The sequence below is a fragment of the Nyctereutes procyonoides genome, unplaced genomic scaffold (genome assembly GCF_905146905.1).
Source record: "Nyctereutes procyonoides isolate TBG_1078 unplaced genomic scaffold, NYPRO_anot_genome, whole genome shotgun sequence".
Classification (NCBI taxonomy): domain Eukaryota; kingdom Metazoa; phylum Chordata; class Mammalia; order Carnivora; family Canidae; genus Nyctereutes; species Nyctereutes procyonoides.
Window position 1 is genome coordinate 9,967,247 of NW_026575130.1, and position 18,481 is coordinate 9,985,727.

At 47.4% G+C, this 18,481-nt stretch overlaps 1 protein-coding gene across 1 annotated transcript in view; it reads right to left on the reverse strand.

The window, feature by feature from the left end:
* Positions 1-4,376: 4,376 nt before the first annotated feature.
* HADH (hydroxyacyl-CoA dehydrogenase) overlaps positions 4,377-18,481 on the reverse strand; it is a 44,713-nt gene continuing 30,608 nt past the window's right edge. The window contains exons 5-8 of the mRNA XM_055342462.1: positions 15,888-15,977; positions 12,239-12,311; positions 6,360-6,476; positions 4,377-5,243 (exon numbers count right to left, since the gene is read on the reverse strand). Coding sequence (XP_055198437.1) covers positions 5,125-5,243; positions 6,360-6,476; positions 12,239-12,311; positions 15,888-15,977 — 399 coding nt within the window. The 3' untranslated portion in view covers positions 4,377-5,124. The remainder of the gene's footprint in view (positions 5,244-6,359; positions 6,477-12,238; positions 12,312-15,887; positions 15,978-18,481) is intronic.

An 18,481-nucleotide genomic window follows, 5' to 3' on the forward strand; every position in this document is an offset into this window, starting at 1 on the left:
TCCGCCCCGCGCCCCGCGCCCCGCGCCCCGCTCTAGGGCCTTGACACTACCTGGACTCGGCCCGGCCCCCCGGACCAGCTCCCGCCCGTCTGCGCGAGCCCCGCGCGGCCCAGGAAGGCCCAGGAAGGCCCGTCGGGCTGTCCCCGGGCAGGAGGCCCCGGGCACACCCGGTCTCCCTCCCCCCAGAATTGTGTCGGGGGCCGTGTTCCCTCGTTTCTAAACCCGCTACCTCGGAGTCCAGTGGCTGTTCTAGGAGGGGAGCAGGGAGCACTTATTCCGGGTTTTCCTGATACCTACCTGCCCCGGAGCGGCGACATCCTCTGCGGGAATGTTCCAGGAAATGCATCTAGAGGAAAGGGCTGAGGCCTCACGCTGAGCTACACCCAGGAAACACCCCCCGCCCTCGGTTCATGGAGTGAAGGTCGGGAACTAAGCGCCTGAACCCCAGTGGGCCTCCCCCAAAGCCCGAGGGGCTTTTATTTTGCTTGTAAATTGTGCTTTAATTTCTGCAATCAGGGGATCCCTGGGTGGCGCAGCGGTTTAGCGCCTGCCTTTGGCCCAGGGCGCGATCCTGGAGTCCCGGGATCGAGTCCCACATCGGGCTCCCGGTGCATGGAGCCTGCTTCTCCCTCTGCCTGTGTCTCTGCGCCTCTCTCTCTCCCTCTGTGTGACTATAATAAATAAATAAAAAATTAAAAAAAAATAAAAAAAAAATTTCTGCAATCAGATGTGACGCAGTGGATACAAGTGTAAACTTTCATTGTACACTGGGAAAAGAAAACGCACATTTATACAGCTTATTCCCTTAAAAACAAAACTTCTGAATGTTTTCAAAGCAAATTCCTCTTCAGAGTAAAAACTTGGGAGGTACAAACTGCTGTCACACGGGGTACTCACACCTCGGCGGTCTGAGGCCCGAGCCGCGGGCCCGGGTTCAGCCGCTCCTGCCGCTGCGCGCCGCACGGGCTGGGCCCCGCTTCCGTCCTCGGCGGCCCGTCGCTCCCACGGGACAACGGCGGGCAGGTGGCGGGGCGCCGGGCCCAGCAGCGCCGCGGGCCCCTCTTCACCCAGGGGCCGCAACGGCTTCCCGGCTCCTGTAGGAGACTAGGGCCGGTTCTCCACCCTCAGCCCTCTCCCGGAGGCCTAGTGTTCAGGACTCGGGAAGCCCATAGGTCTTCGGGAACTTTCCCTTACAAACGGGTCAGAGAGGGGGGACGTGGGGTCACAACTAGCCTGTGCTGCTGGCGGGGTGCCCAGACATTCGCGATCCATCATCCCGTCTGGTCCTCAACAATCCCGAGCCCGTTCCACCATTTTGCCCATTCTAGCAGATTCCCCAGGAGGCAAGGCGCTCCCCCCACCGCCAGGGCACACGGTGGGGCAGGGTGCGGCCTGCGGAAGTCACCGCGTGCACTGACGGCCCGCAACAGAGCTGCTTGCTGATTTCAAATGAAACACTGAATAGAATTAGTATCAGTGATGGGCTTTTTCCGTCTTCCAGTGGGTGAAATTTGTTCTGCCTTGGACCGATTTTAAAAATACAATTTACGGGGATCCCTGGGTGGCTCAGCAGTTTGGCGCTTGCCTTCGGCCCAGGGCCTGATCCTGGAGACCCGGGATTGAATCCCACGTCGGGCTCCCTACATGGAGCCTGCTTCTCCCTCTGCCTGTGTCTCTGCCTCTCTGTGTCTCTCATGAATGAATAAATACAAATCCTAAAAAAAAATACAATTTACCCAAACAAGTGTGTTGAGAGTACAGCAATGCTTCCATTGTTCAAAGCATCTCTGAGTTACTATTTTTGTAGCGTCAATACCTATTTCCAAGAAAACAAGCCCCACAAAATTCCAGCTGCACCCTCTACTTTTGGTAGACTTCATCGGTTCTGTAGGTTGAAATGTTACGGGGATTAAAATCGAGGTGAGAGAAGACAAAAGCTTATTTCAAATGTGTGAGAAGGACGACTTGCAAACCAACAGAGAAAGCGTAATCATGGGGCAGCCCGGGGGGGCTCAATGGTTCGGCGCCGCCTTCAGCCCAGGGCGTGATCCTGGAGACCTGGGATCGAGTCCTGCATCAGGCCCCCCACAAGGAGGCTGCTTTTCCCTCTGCCTGTGTCTCTGCCTCTCTCATGAATGAATAAATAAAATCTTAAAAAAAAAAAGGGTAATCCGCATATGTCATCTAAGCTGGTGCTTACCCACGAGCTCTACCCTCCCCAAGGGTGGGTGGCTGGGCCTCCACGGAGTTGTGAAAGCTGACCTGCTGAAGAGCCAGAGAGCTTACTGCACAGCAGCACCCACAGGGGAATCATTTAGTACCGCCAGATGTTTACACAGAGGTTTCTGGGCTCCCAGAGCCACCTTCCCCCCATGCCGCACCACCCAACAACCCCAGACTGGAAACACACCTCTGGATGAATGTCAACAGGCGTCAGCCAACACTTTTCCCCGAAGAAACTAAGAGTGAATCTTACAGACATTAAAGGGCCACAGCTTCAACTTTACAAAGACCTCTTCGGGGCACCTGGGGGGCTCAGGGTGTGATCCCGGGGTCCTGGGATCGAGTCTCGCACTGGGCTCCCCGCAGGGAGCCTGCTTCTCCCTCTGCCTGTGTCGCGGCTCTTTCTGCCTCTCTCATGTATGAACAAATAACATCGTAAAAAGAAAAGGCCTCTTCAATTAGCACGGACCCGTGCTTCACGGCTTCACCGGACTCCCCTGCTAACCCCAACTGCAGGCCAGGGGGACGGCTAAGCTCAGAGCTCAGGGCCTTTCCTTGGGCCGCCATTTCATCAATTGTGTGGTTTTCTTTTTCATCTCAGATGTTCATTTCTATTCTAGGAATAAAACTATCACTAGGAGGGGGTACAGGAGAGACGGGGAAACAAGCATCCTCTTGACCTAACACCTGGTAGCTACTTTCCGGATCCCATCAAAGGTCCCCGCTTGCTGTGTGGAGGAAGGACGGGGCGGAGGAGCAGCAGCAGCAGCAGCGGGGAGGCCAGGCCCTGCGGCCCTGCGGCCCTGCCCAGCCTGCCCTCTCTCCTGCCTTGCTCCTGCCCCACGGCTGCCCGGCAGCAGCGCCCCCCGCCCCCGCCCCGGCTCCTGCTGTGGCCTAGTCCGTGAACACCGGCGCAGCCAGCATTGGGTCCACGCCAGGACCTGAGGACCTGAGGACCTGGACCTGGGGCGACCCGCCCTCTCCGCCGGGTCAGGGTGGGAAGTGGCCGGGCCAGCGCGGAGCGCAGAGACCAGGAGCGCGGACTCCCACGGCCGCCCCGCCTCCCACACTGGACAGGATGTTCACGACTCTTCCCTGGCCCCAAACATCACATGTGAGACAGGGTTTTTGAAAATGAAGAATGTTCACAGGCCACACTCTCCGACCTTTCGGTAGGCGACAAGTGCACTTAAACACCTCGGCCAGGAAAGGGCCACCGTGACCCCAGCCCCACATCCCGGCCGCGGTGGTCCCATCACCAAGCTCGCTCGCTCGCTCTCCCCTGGAATTTGATGGTGGAGAGAGAGTCCTGCCATTTCCAGGACAAGGGCCCCTGTCCTTCGGGCACTCCAGTCACAGTGAGGAGGAAATGAAGTTCCCTCCTAAGCCCAGGGCTCCTGTCAAAGGTCAAGAAGCAGCCTGAGAGCAGCAGGGGCCGTGCGACCACAGGGGACTTCAGTAAGGCAAACGGTGGTGGCCTCACAGGTGCTTCCTTTCTTTCGTTAGGAAATGTTTTATAAGAATAACCTAAAAGTTTCCTAAACCAGGTTCTATGTGTGGTACAAATGTATGTAACGTATTATTTTCCCATGATGCTATAGTTAGAGTCAGTAAAAGGATTAATAAGCTCCCTTTTATCAACCATGAAATGGGGGGGGCAGGGGGGGTGTCTCAACCATTAACCCTGTGACCCAGGACACCAAACAAGGATGGCCATATTGGGGACAGTCCTGTTGAAAGGTTGTTGAGGTTTTCCAACTTGCTATTTTGCTGTGACCCAGGTCTGCTACCTTAGGCACATCACTCAAGCCCTCTATTGAGGCCACTGGACTTGAGGGGTCTCTGATGTCTTTCCAGCTTCAAAACTCTATCTTGGAAGACACTTTCTCAAGCCAATGATTAAAAGAAGCTTATGTTACACTATTTTTCTTTGTTGGCAAAGAAGAACCAGATGTTCCTTAAAAAATTGTTTTCTGTGCCATTATTGCTTTCCTCATAAGAAATCTGCAGAGTGACAGCTGCAGGAAGGTTCTTCGTAAATGCCTTCCCTGCTGCGGTCACTTGAAAAAATATACTAACAATAGGACCAAAGAAGATGGGGCATAGCTTTTGCCTAAATTACCAACCTTTACTTTTGCAACCATTCGAGCATGTTACAATTTTAAATTATATATGTTTATTTTGATTCAAATTTTCACATATTAAAAGATTGCATTTTATTAGAATCAATTTACAGGCAGTCTGCAGCAATTATTTCTCATGAAAAAAAAAAAAAGAGACAGACAATAATCATTCAGATTCTGGATGTGAATGAAGCCTCTCCCTGCGAACCAAGTACATGGGAGGTATTCCCACCAATCCAACAGCATGAGCTGAATAAAGACATGACATCTTAGGTCGTGCCCAAAATGTAGGGTAAGGCTTGAAGCTGCAGGTAGCAAATGTTCTCAGAAAGGCAAGACGCAGGTGCTGCTCCCTGCAGCACTTCACAGACATGCCACATACGCGTCCAATGGCTCAGGACTCGCCCGTGTGGCCATGGTGAACACAGCATGCACTCGGAGGAAGCACTGTCCCCTTCACAAGTGAATCAATCCAGGCAATTCTTTACGAAAATGGTAAGGTTCAAAAGAAATGTTTGCTCCAAGGCACCAAGGGCGTAAAGCTTTTTAGAAAATACACAGAAACGCACAGACTAAAAAAGAGAATTAGTTCTCAATGGAGGAATCTGCTATGATAATGAGTGTAAATAATTACTTCAGACAGATTACAATCAAAATGCACATCGAACAGACTGTGCTGTGTGGGGGAACATCTGACCAAAGAACATTCCCACGGGCACTTGGGGATGCTGCTGGTATGCGCTTGCAGGGTTCCTCCCGGAGCCAGAGAAGCTGCGCCTCACTTGTATTTGTAATATCCTTCTCCAGACTTCTTGCCAAACTTGTTCTCCGCTACCAGCTTATTCAAGGACGGGATGGGCTGAAACAGGGGGTTCTTTGGATCCATTTCATACCACCCTATTGGAAGGAGGAAAAAGGGCTGAGGATGAGGCGCTGGGTTTATTTTTACCTCTCAGCATTCCCGGGGCAAGGCTGGGGGCACAGCTGGGGAGAGGGGTCCCTACTGTGATGTGCTCGAGCCAGCAGGCCACCGTGGCAAAGGCAGAGGCAGGCCGGCCTGGCACAGCTGGGGCGCCCCTCCCCGGCCTGCCTGTTCAGCCCGTCTCCGCCTGGAAACTGCTGATACCCGCAGTCCAAGGACAAAACAGAACCAGTTCATCTGCTGGCTGGACCACTACTAGCCCCGTGAAGCAACTTTTAGAACACACGTTAAAAATCTGAATTTGCGGGATTCCTGGGTGGCGGAGCGGTTTAGCGCCTGCCTTTGGCCCAGGGCGCGATCCTGGAGACCCGGTATCGAATCCCACGTCGGGCTCCTGGTGCATGGAGCCTGCTTCTCCCTCTGCCTGTGTCTCTGCCTCTCTCTCTCTGTGACTATCATAAATAAAAATTTAAAAAAAAAAATTTAAAAAAAATCTGAATTTGCGACCACTGGCATTTTGCATCCTCATAAAATACAAAAGTTCATGCTTCAGTAAGAAGCCGCCTTGCTCCTCGCAGGTCAAGCATCCTGTGAAACACGGCAGCAGGAGCTATGCTCAACCTCAACAGTGCCATTTTCACACCTACCTGTACCGTCTCAGAGCCACTAGAGTAACCTAGACACACTGTTCTCTTTAAAGGGGTGTAGAAGACCTCCGCTCAAGTGGAGGTCACACAAAAGGACAGAATGCCAGGGTGGTTGTGATCCTGTGGAACCATTACGGTGTACACGGGACCGTATACGTACACGGGACGGGGTACACGGGACCTGGCTGTGCTGTATTTGAAACTTCCTGTGAGTCTCTAATTCAAAATGAAACAACTTAAAAATAAGGCCCTGTGAGGAGACATCAGGCAATCACGTTTTTCCTTTTTCTTGCCATCTTTTAACCTGAATCTGTAAGCTGGTAGGCAGAACTTTGGAAAGTCTACTGAGTCCCCTGGTGATTTGTTTTAAATAGGCATTATAATTCACAGTTGAGACTACCTCAATTCCATTAAAGACAGAGAAGAGAGAATTCCAATTCCTACCGTCCATGATGAACTTTGTAGTATCCAGCCCCACGTAGTCGAGAAGCTCAAATGGGCCCAAGGGGTACCCAGCTCCCAGCTTCATAGCGGTGTCAATGTCCTCCTTGGATGCGTCACCTACGGACAAGAGGGCAGCATGGAACCATCACCATCCTTCCTACAGTTGTCCTTGTCATACTGTTAGTCCCAGAATTCACAGAATTTTACAAATTTGCACATTCAAAAACCATCCAAAGTTAGGGCTTCTGGCTATGATAAGATTTCATCTCAGAGGTACATGCCAAAGAGATCACAAGATTTTCAAAGCTATTCCACCACCAAGCTATTCTGTGAGGTGAATTCTAGAGTACTGCTACTGTGTTCATGGGGAGAGAAGACTGTGATGGTCTAGAAACATTAGTTATTTTTAATGGATTGGGATTTTCCAACTCTAAAATAATTTACAACATCCCTTAAAGCTAGAGCATATTTTTTTAATTGACAAATGGACTTCTTTAAAGTAGAAAAGAACTAAGCTTTATATGTTTATATGTATTATATGTATATTTTTCTTTTCTTTTAGAGATTTGAGAGTGAGCAAGGGGAAGCACAAAGGGAGAGGGAGAGCATCTCAAGCAGACTCCCTGCTGACCACAGAGCCCAACATGGGGCTGGATCTCATGACCCTGAGATCATGACTTAAGCCAAAATCAAGGGTCAGATGCTGAACCTGCTGAGTCACTCAAGCACCCCATGCATATTTTTCTTTTCCAGCTTTCTTGCTTTTACAAGTAATGAGTATTCCTCTGGAGTCACACTCATATCAACCCTTTAGTCAAGATAAAGTTTAAAAAGAAGCCCAAATCTGCTTTAGAATTGCCACTCAAGTTTGAAAGTGTGTTTAGCAGATTCAGACAAGAGCCAATGTGCTTCTTCCCTAGAATTTTACCCTCAACTATTATGTTCTGGGGCCAGAACCTGTTCCTTTTCTCCAAAATCAGGAATAGGAATGGTCTATAACAAGTGATCCTCAAGAATTTTGTTCCAAAGCATAAAGAAATGGTCAATCACACCAAAGCTAAATAAAAGGAGAAAAAGTTCAAAGAGAACTTCATACCTAAACATATTTCAGATTCTTAGGCATGAGGAATAGTCTTAAACATCTATAAAGATTTTATATAAATTTTGATTTATTTTAGAGAGAGCAAGAGTATAGTGGGAGAGGAAGAGAGAATCCCAACGGACGCTGTGGTGAGCGTGAAGGCCGACACAGGGCTCCATCTCATGACCCTGAAATCATGACCTGAGATCACAATGTGAACCAAAACCAAGAGTTGGACTCTTAACCAAATGCACCACCCAGGCACCCCAAGACTATATTTTTAAAAAGCATATGAAGTACAGTTGAAGGTGATTAAAATACCAACTGATTATTTCTTATGAGTGACATTATTAATGCTTCACTAATTAGTCAACCAGAGGACGCTGAGAATCACGATTTGAGTTTCAGGCCATAAGAAAGCAAAAAGAGCAAAAATCATCATATACATCAGCTGCAAGTGACATCCTTCATTCATTCAACTTTAATTTATATCTGTTCCACAGCAGGCACCAGAGACTTAGGATGAGACAGAGAAAAACAAGACAAGCACTCCAGTACTTGTGATAAGAGTGGGAAGGACTCAGATGTACACCAGTGCAGAAGATTCATGAAGATTCACAAGCCTCTGTGTGAGCAAAGGTGGAGAGATTTACTAACAGTGCCAACATTTCACCAAAACTACCCACTAAGGCCCAGGCCCCAAAGGCTGAAGAGAATCCCAAGGGATGAACAGGCAAGAAAAGCATTCCAAGCAGAGGGAACAGCATGAGCAAAGGAGAAATGAGCAGGAACACAGTGACTGGTAAGTGGGTTCTGCTCAGAGGATTTCATCTGACCCTGAGGCTTCTATGCAGTTGGAGCCAGAATGCTAAATGGCCAGCCAGCACACCCCACTCCTGGCCCAGCACCTGCTGCTCCCTGTGCCTGGTGTCCTCCCTCCTCCAACATTTGACATTTGCTTCCCACAGGCCTCTCTGCTCAGGTGTCACCTCATCAGAGCACCCTGCCCCTCCCTGCATAGAAACTAGCAACTGTAAGAACTCCAGGATAGGACCCCCGCCATCCTCTTCATTTTATCTTTCTCCTGGCTTACTGGTCGCAACCAAACACATTACCGACTGGTTCATTTACTGTGGACTGTCTGCCTCTTTCATTAGAATACAGGATCCCAGGGAAATTTCTTACCTAAAGCCATTTAACTAAATCTATATTCAAGGACAAGTAATGAACCCTAGAGTCAATTCTGTAATTCCAGATTCGGTGACTCACTTGAAGACTAGTTGATTTCAAAAAATAATATGAAGATAAAACAGATCAACAACAACAAAAAAAATCTAAGCAGTGTTACAAAGCCAGCAACTCTAAACATTCTGAGTACTACAGAGCAAGAGAGGCAAAAGGAGGGAGAAATAAAACACACAGACTCCCGCCAAGCGGGAGTTAAAGATGATACTGTGTTTTAGACCAATAATTTCTAGACTTGTTTAGAGTCAAGCACTTCGCTGAGAATACACCATGGGTCCCAAAGAAAACATGCACCAGAACTTTACATCAACCTCAGGAGGTTCATGGGGGCTCCCTCCTCTCTTCAGTTAAGAGCCCCTAACTCTAGACAACAATGAAAAGCTTCCTCATGAACCCCCAGAACTTCTGCAAGGTGGGTGGGGACCCTGGGCCTGCCCTGACGTGTTTCTTAGGCTGGCTCATTGGCACCACCTGCCAGCCATTTTTGGTATTAACAACAAGCCTGGGCGGGAGCTACAAAAATCACAACCACCACAGGGCCACCATTCCTCTCTTCAACAGCCACCTATGTGCCTGTCCTATGCAAGCACTTTGGGACACAGGAAGAGGAGATACTTCCCAGGTACTGCAAAACAGTATAGCAGCAAAGAAAAAAAAAAGCCACGTCATGCCACAGGGAGGAGAGTGGCCATCACCCTGAGGGAAAGCCAAAGTGTAACACAGATTATGTCCAGCTTGGGACACTGAGGACACTTGGTGGGACCCTGTAGTAAAGTGCGGGTAAGGTACGTGGCGACAGCAGGGGCAACGGGCAGTAAGAGCAGCTTCCCCAGTAAGCAAACTGTATTTGTATTAGTCTACAACAGAAACACCCAAGAGGTCTTCAGCAGAGGAATGACAGGAGGTCACACGGTGACTGGGGGACAGGAAATGACACTCCCAGAGCCTGCAACCAGCCTTGCCCTCTCCGAAGAGCTAACCATCTGGCCCCACCAGCGTGGGGAGTGGGACCTGTTGGGAGTGGGCATCTGACAGGGGGCAAGTGGCTACTGGGTGCCAGCCTGCTCAAAGATCTGGAGAGAGCCCTCAAAGGGACAAGGGTGACCAACTGCACCAGCCAGGCCTCAGTTTAACAGCAAACAAATGCAAGCCACACTGAATGAGAACAGAAGGCAGGTCCAAGGAGGAAGAAGCCATGAGGCTGAAAGCATCAGAGAGCAGTGGCGAGGAGGAGATGAAGTGCCACCAGATGCCCCGTGGCTCTGGTGAACAGCACTGGTGCGGGCCCCAGCATTCTAAGAGCTGCTCAGTTGCCCAGGGGGTGTGAGTGGTGATGACAGAGGTGACTCTGCTCTGATGCCAACACATTCTCCTGATGGGCCTCCCCCACTCAGAGCAGCACTTCGCTAAGCAGTGCATATAGCACACACCTCCCAGGCTGACAGTGTTATGTGCCCCCGGAATTCACGTTAAAACCCTACCCCCAACATGTAGTAACAGGGGTAGGCCTTTGGTAGGTGATGGGGGTTAGATGAGATCATGCGGGTGGAGCCCCATGAGGCAACGAGAGCCCTTCAAAAAGTCAGGAGAGCTTGTTCCCTCTCTGCTCCCCGTCCCGTGAAAATATGACGAGAAGTCAGTGGTGTGCATCCCAGCAGAGGCCCTCACCAGAATCCCACCATCTGGCACCCTGGCCTTGGACTTGCAGCCTTCGGAACTGTAAAAAATAACTGTTGTTTATATGCCACCCAGTCTATGGTACTTGAGTTACAGAAGCCCACACTGACCAAGATGGTGTTGTACGGAGAAGTTCTCCCCGCAGAAGTCTGGGAAAGGCTAGGGGGAGAAACCAAAGTCACAGAGTATCTTCACTGCACAACTCTGCTGCTGGACCCCAAGACTCCCCAAGCTGTGTGGGGGTAGGTACAGTGTATAGTGTCTCCCCACCGTCCTGGACAACATGACAAATGAACAAACAGACATGGCAGGCAAGAGAGGAAGAATCCAAAAGAGCTTCCAGTTTCAAAGCAGAACTGATGCAGTTCGGCCAGCTGCTCAGAGCAGGCACATGGAGACCTGCAGGTGAGTGTACATCGAAGTACCCCCTCAGCGGGCCAGACTGGGGGCCGGAGTGATGTGGCAAAGGGACACAGTAAGAAGCCCGAGGTATGACATATGGAGTCCAGACTATGGTGTGTCTGCAGGGCAACAGCACCCACACCCTGGACACCCCAGCTGCTCCCATAGCAGATGCTCCAGCTCCCAGGCCCTGAGAAGCCATGGGGCAAGAGGCAGAGGGGTGAGCAGTGGTGTGCTGTCCAGGGCAGCACCAAGGACAGTCTAAGAACACGGTCCCCTGGGAGGCAGGGCACATGATGGAGGGTCAAAGGGACCACTGCCAGTGGGAGGGGAGGAAAAGACAAGAAAGTGCCTTTCAACTCACAATCAGATACAAGGTACATCTGAGAATATATCAAAGTGACAGTATGTTTCAGTGAGAAAAAAAAACATTAAGAGGTGGATTACCCACATGCTACATTCTGAAACATTACATTAAAAAAAAACCCTGCCGTTCAAAGTAGGGTAAAATGCTTCACGCATTCTTTGAGGTGTAATTAGGCATATTTGTTGATAGATAAACACAGAAGTGCTGGTTTGATCTTGGAACACAAGTGTGGCAAATGCTTCCATAAAACAGAAAAGTTTTAATATTTAAAGCAGATTTTGAGGAAGCAAATGTGCTTTCATCTCTCTGGAAGAACTGGTGTAAATATTTTGTTTCAAAAATGACATTCTCAGGAGCCGAGCATTTGTGAATGAAGTAATTGAAAACAATTACACTTGCTTTTTATCCAGTCCTATTAAAGCCTATTTGCCTTTGAAGCAGACATGATAGTTACCTTTCCAGAAATGTGGTAGGGAAGGTAGGCAGGAGGATGCATGCCATTTTATAGCCTTGGACCACATCCCAAGTTTTATATTTCTACAACAGGGGAAATCATTCTTTGTAAAATCAACAAGTATCAAAAGAAGCATTTGAGATCATTCTTAAGGTTTAAAAAAATGCATTGGCATCATTTAGTAAGGATGGGGAAATCACTGTCACCATCAGCCTTGTCACTCACTTCCCATCACCTGTCACAGCAAAATTTTAGAACTTTAAGGAACTTTAAAGGTCCCTCAGTCTAGTGACTTACATTATTTTAAACAAGAAACTTTTTAATCAAAAGCAGAGATTTAGTATATAAATCCGCGCGGGTTATGCAATTGCTCTGGCTGAGCAATCGCATGTAATGGGGGTGTGTGTGAAAGTGGGGGGCACATTCCAGAGCCACATCTCAGAGGCTCAGAGGCCTCGCAGGGAGCCCTGGGGGACTGGGGAACACAAGGACAAAGGTTCCAGGGTCCAGGACGAGGCTGATTCACAAAGCTGAAAAAACAGGTTCCCTCCACACTAAGCATGGGCTAGCCATTAATACAGGGCCTGCTCGAGGACAGTGAGCAGTGCCAACAGCTAAGACCTGCCGCTCCCAGCCCAGGTCCAGACAGCTACCTCGTTCATACAGCCTGATTGCTTCCATGAGGTATGGTAACAGGAGACGGTTCACAATGAACCCAGGAGTGTCCTGTTTTAGGAGAGAGAAGAGACAAATGAATTTTCACTGAACTTTCTCTTTTGTGAAGTCACCAGACTGCCATTCTTACTCTGCATCATATTACCCACACTTATCAAGCTCTACATTTTCAAAACTTCTTTTGAAGTACCAGCACAGCTCTACTTCTATATTACAGGACAATTTATCCAACAATTGTAATACTTAAAAAAAATTTAAAAATCAAACCTAGATGCCTCCACTGTAGGACTCCTGAAATAAAGGCAGATCGAGGCAGAGAGGTCCCTGGAAAGAACACAGCGGTGATGGCAAGCAGTCTGGGCTTAAATTCTAATAGTTTCTGACACTGTGACATTCGGAAATCAGTTTCATCATTTGTAAAATGGGAGTAATAATTTCCACAAATTGTGAAGATAAATCAGAGAACACACAACATGCTGTGCCCTACATTCAAATGGTAGTCCTTTCCTCTCCTGCATCACTTTCAGGAATCTAGAAAAAGTGTACTCCATCTTGAATAATAATCTTCACAGGAGCACCAATTCTCGAGCTCCCTGGAGCCATTTTTGGGCTACTTGGGATTTTCTCATGCTCTAGCACACAGCACAAGGAGGTTGCACCAGGGACGGTACCAGGGAGGACAAGGAAATGCCCTGACGAACCTTGGGCCTTCCATGGCAAGGCACCTCAGCCTCTCTATCCTGGATGACCCCCTTGTACTACACACCCCTTTCATTGATTTCCTCCTCATTAACATGCTTAATCATCTCTCCTGGAGGCTTGCTGTGGGATTTGGAGTCTACCTACTGGTTTTTTTGGGGGCATCTGTGGCGCAGGCTAGGCTGGTAATTTTTGTGGTGGTATTTATGTGAAACTGATTTCCACTAAGTAAATGGTGTAAATTTTAACCAAAGGCTGTGATGTTCCTGCAGGCAGAAATCCTCATTCTAGCCCCGGGCCTGTGTTCCCTTTCTAGCACACACTAGGCACTCCATAAACATAATTAATAAAGAAGGCCTGCCTCACACACTACTCTTATAGCTAACCTGACCGCATGCTGTGTGAACGTGGCAGTTAACAGCCACAGGTTTTGTACCTCCTTTGACGCTGGACCAACAGAGACCTTGTCCTACTGCTATCTCCCATAGAGATGAGCAAAACAGCTTTATCAGCTTAACCACAACTATATTAATGAAATTATGTTGACTTTATAACTAGGGCAAAAGTGCTTCTCAACTTCAGAAAGTTTATGGAAGAAACTCAGGACAGGGTACGTGAAGCACACAGATACAAGGTTAGAAGTCAGAAAGTACTCTAGGGAAAACGTCTGCCCCGATCATGATACACAATTACACATGATACAATTAATATCATCCACATAAAGAGGTCACAGAACTCAGGAACGAAAAAGTGCTAAAGCTCACAAAATATTCAAACTCACTAGTAATCAAATAGCATTTTGCCAAGAAGATGACTGGCAAAAGTTTTTTCCCCCATTACTAATATTCAATGCCACTGACGATTCAGACACACATATGTTCTCAAAATACTGGTATGTAAATTGTAATGTAAAGAGACACACAGTCTCTCAATAAAGCAATTTAATTTTATGTACATTTTATACTCATTTATTAAATATATTTTATTTACTGCACTATGTGCCAAGCATTGTTCTATGTACTTTACAAGTATTAATCCATTTACTCCTATGATAACCCTATGAGACCAGCCTATTATTACCTTTACATGGTGGAGAGGACACTAAGGCACAAATAGGTTAAGTAACTTGCCCAAGAACACACAGCTAACAGGTGTTTAGATGTGATCCCAGTTACACTGGCTCCAGAGTCCATGATCTCACCCTTTTTATACTGCACTCTCAAGAAGTCTATGAAGAAAGACACATTCTGGGCACATCAATGTCATTCTGCTATGTTGAGCGTTGGTCCACTGTGATCCTCTAAGCCAGATCCAGGCCCCAGCCGGCTTCTGTACAGTTCCACCGCAGTGCAGCCACGCACCCCCAATGCGAGGGGGCTATGGTGCCCCCTCCCCCAACAGCAGACCTGAGTAGGTACAACTGAGGCTGTGGATGCTTAAACATTACTATCTGGTGCTCTACAGGAAAGTATGCTGATCCTTGTTCTTTGTGGTTGCCTTATATTTGGGTTCTTCATCGAGAACCTGCATAACTGACCCAAAAGCTTTAAGGTATCACCCAGGAAAAAGTCTGAAATGATGTAACCAGGCCATTTTATGAGATCAGAGTTCCCCTCCCTGCACCTCCCAGGGCCACTCCAATGGAAGAATGGATCATCACCCTCCATGAGTTAATGACTGTGCTGCTAAAGATAATCATTGCCTGTCCCTGCACTTTTCACCTTCTTATCTAGCTTCTGATTTGCTGCACACTGATGCTCTTTCTTTTACCATTACTACTTTCTGCCACTAACAAAGCACAAACCAGTAAGAAATAACATCTGGTTATTGATGTGAATTTTGTTTAAGTGCAATTTAAAACCACAAAACAAAAGAAAGAAAGAGTGTTAAAAAATGAGACTCCCTAACAACGCTACACTCCTGGACGGGGGGTGGGGGTGGGGATTGGCACATGAGTCTGCTCTCTCAAGCTATGGAGTCCGCACCGACAGATGACTTACTCAGATGTTCCTGAACAACAGGAGTTTCTGTAGGTTACTACAATACTGTGAGTTCAATCTGGAGAGTATTTTAGAAAGCAAAAGCATACCGTAAGAAGAACCACAACTACTGAAAAAGATTGTGGTCACAAAAGTAGATGCCTACTTATAAAAATCTGTTAACGGCACGGCACGTCACAACTACCCATTTAGGAAGATTACCAAGTCATGCAGAAGTGCAGTGCTTAACTTTTGGGAGGACTAAAGAGGAACTAACAACAAATGGAGACAGAAGGGGATCTACAAAGTAGGGGACTGCAGCTGGGGTCATTTCCCATATAACAACTGAGTATTGCCAAGAGGGAAAAAAGCCTGGAGGCATGCTTCCCACTCGGCTATGCTTCTTAATGAAAAACAAAACCAAACCTCAATGCCACACTCCCTGAGAAACAGCTTCATTAATCCTACCTGAGGGAGCGGGCTCTTCCTGTCTCTCTCATTTCCCTAACCACCTGTTGTGCTCTTTCCCAAAGTGAGGCACTGGTGTTCAGTTTGTAATGCTGTGTCCACCGCACTGTGCCGACGCAAAGACTCCTTGGCTCCCCCAGGTCCAGCAGAGGCTGAAGCCAATGGTGTAACAAAAACCACTTAGGGAAACACAGCAGCCCATCAACAGATAAAAGCCAAGATCCAGAGAGAAGTTTTCTACTCAGCTGAAGCTCTGGCTCTATTCAGAATTCGAACTACCAACCTGATGGCCCTGGGAGAGGCTTAGGGTATGGCTCCCCTGCTGGCAAACTAAAAAAGCAGCACAGCTTGCTCTTTACAGCCCCCAGACAGGCCTGAGGTGAGGGTGCCCCATCTTTCACATCTTCCTATGGAAGAATTCTACCCCAAATAAGTCAGTTCTAAGGAAAACCACCCCCTTCCAGAGGTACTTATACTCTACCTTACAAGAAACAGGATGCTTTCCCAGGACTTTGGTGAAGTCTATCAGAGATTCATAAGTCTTCTGGCTGGTCATTGGTGTTTTAATGACCTGGAAATGCAAAGCAGAGAATTATGACCAGAATTAGCAAACAACTGCAACACAACGATTCAAGAAAACACTGATGTGAAAGTGTCTACCCAGAAGGTGGCAAAAATCATCTGTTTCAGAATACAAGGATCTCAAGCCAGAAACAAAGAGCTGACCAAAATGTCCACTTTAAGACAGTGAGGTACTACAAAATGTATAAGATCAAGGCTTAAAAAATAAACGTGTATGTGCGGAAGACAGTTTTATAGACCTTGTCCCCGAGACCGACTGGGGTTCAAATATCCATCACACCACTTACTGGCACAGTGATCTTGGGCACAGTTCTTGAAATTGAAATGACTCTGAATTCACTCCCTCCACCTCAAAGAACCAAGGTGAGGGGACAGTCGAATTAGATTAGGAGGTAAAGCATTAAGTGCAGCTCCTAGGAGGTGTACAGTGCTCGGTAAATGCTGTCTTTTCTTACTGTTTTACTTGGTATTGTTAATTTATTTCATGGAAGTAACTGGATGTCTACTGACTGTGACAACACCCCTTCAAGTACTCTGCCTGGAGTGCCAGCTTCCCCTAGTCTAGATGAGGAGAATGTATCCCAGGAAAACAGAGTGATTTGCCCAAGTCACAGGTCTTCTGGACATTCTGATGAGTATCCCTCTCCCACACAGATGCCCTAGAGCCCACCAGCTCCCTTTGCATCAGAACAGGCTTATCCCACAGAAGAAGGTTTTCATTTCCAGCACACCTGCCAGGCACCTGGGGAAGGCTCCTGGCAGCCCTCTGGACCCATGAGGTGCAAGCATGCAGGCAAAAAAAAGTACAGCTGCTCCCCGCTCCCCCATAGTGGCCCACTGGCACTCCAGGAGGTCATCTCCCCCACCCCCACCCCCACCTGGCAGTCAGCCCCCAGGACACATTTAAAGAATTCAGCGGTCAAGAACTAGATTTTGGTAAATAGAGACCCAGGTGAATTTGAACTTAAGTGTATCTATAACTTAAATGCCAGTTAATAAAGAACTTCAATGAGAGTCAAAGCAAACTGGCTTGGCTTTCCCATTTGACCCTTCATATGAGATTAGACAACTCAATCAACCCCTGTGCCTCACTCTCTACTATGAAACAGGGATAATGATACTTGATATAGCCTCCACCTTGTAAGAGGTCTGTGTGGCTTAATAAGCTAGTAGTGTCTGTGCAGGATGAAAGGTGCTATATAAATGAAGAGAATTATTACCATCCATCTTTTAATGTGATTACAATTCGGGGTGTGTGGTATGTTATGACACTAAGGGAAGTGAATGAGCAGCACAGAAAAAGGCACCACAAACATGGGGATGAGGAATGGGATGAGACAGACCAGAAACTACTCTGCAAACACCATAAATCAAACAGCAGTCCAAGAGTTATCCAAAAGGAAGTATAAAAAGGTCTCCAATAGAACCCCACAGGTTAAACTAGAACAAAGGTTGCTAATTATAAAGTTTCAAGTATAATTTGTTGATTTAAAGGAGTCAGCAGTAAAGATTTTTTAAACAGAAGGATGCATATTTATTCATCCATTTAACAAACAGCAACATACTACAGATACTCTGTTTATAGTTCCAATATAGTCTGAAAAAATACATCTTGTCCCAAGTAAGGAGAGCTGCTCAATTTAGGATACGATTTATTTTTGTGCTCACCACCAGCGACACATATGTGAACACCTAAAAATAAAAACTGAATAAAGAGCACTTTTTTTTAGAAAACATTTTCTAGGGATGCCTGGGTGACTCAGTGGTTGAGCGTCTGCCTTTGGCTCAGGGCGTGATCCCAGGTCCAAGGATCCAGTCCCACATCAGGCTCCCTCCAGGGAGCCTGCTTCTCCCTCTGCCTATGTCTCTGCCTCTCTCTGTGTCTCTCATGAATAAATAAATAAATCTTATAAAAACATTTTCTACAAAATAGTAAATTTGCTAAGCATTAGCTGTTAACCAACATGCTACATTTCCAAAAACATAAGATATTAGATAAACACAGTTGAAAACAACATTAGAGTTTGAAGTGAATCTATACAATGTGTCTTTATCTCCAAAATACTGGTACCTGTCACAGTAACTAAGGAAAGTGACTAGTCCTCAAGCACTGAAATGTTGAAAATTCCATTCCACTTCTTTACTCTTTTCTGCCTAAGGATAAATGCAGTTTTTTTTTATTCCTTGCACCACCACCCCCTCATGCCTCAAGTTCTTCAAAAACATCCTTAGGAAGGGAGAGAACATTGGAAGAGGCTGAAGAGCAATGTTAGCAGAATAAATAAATTCCTATCGCAGGTCAGAGCTGTCTTTGAAAGGAAACTAAGGAAATGCAGTCATAATTAAAGTGGAGGCGAATGCTTATGGGAAGGGGAGGTGCCGAGGGCGTGTGAGATGAAGGATGGAAAAGGCTGGCAGGAGAAGGCACCAGTGGAGAAAGCAAACCCTGCGACTCTCCCAGGGAGTCCTGGCCAATCCCCGGAGGTCTGCTTG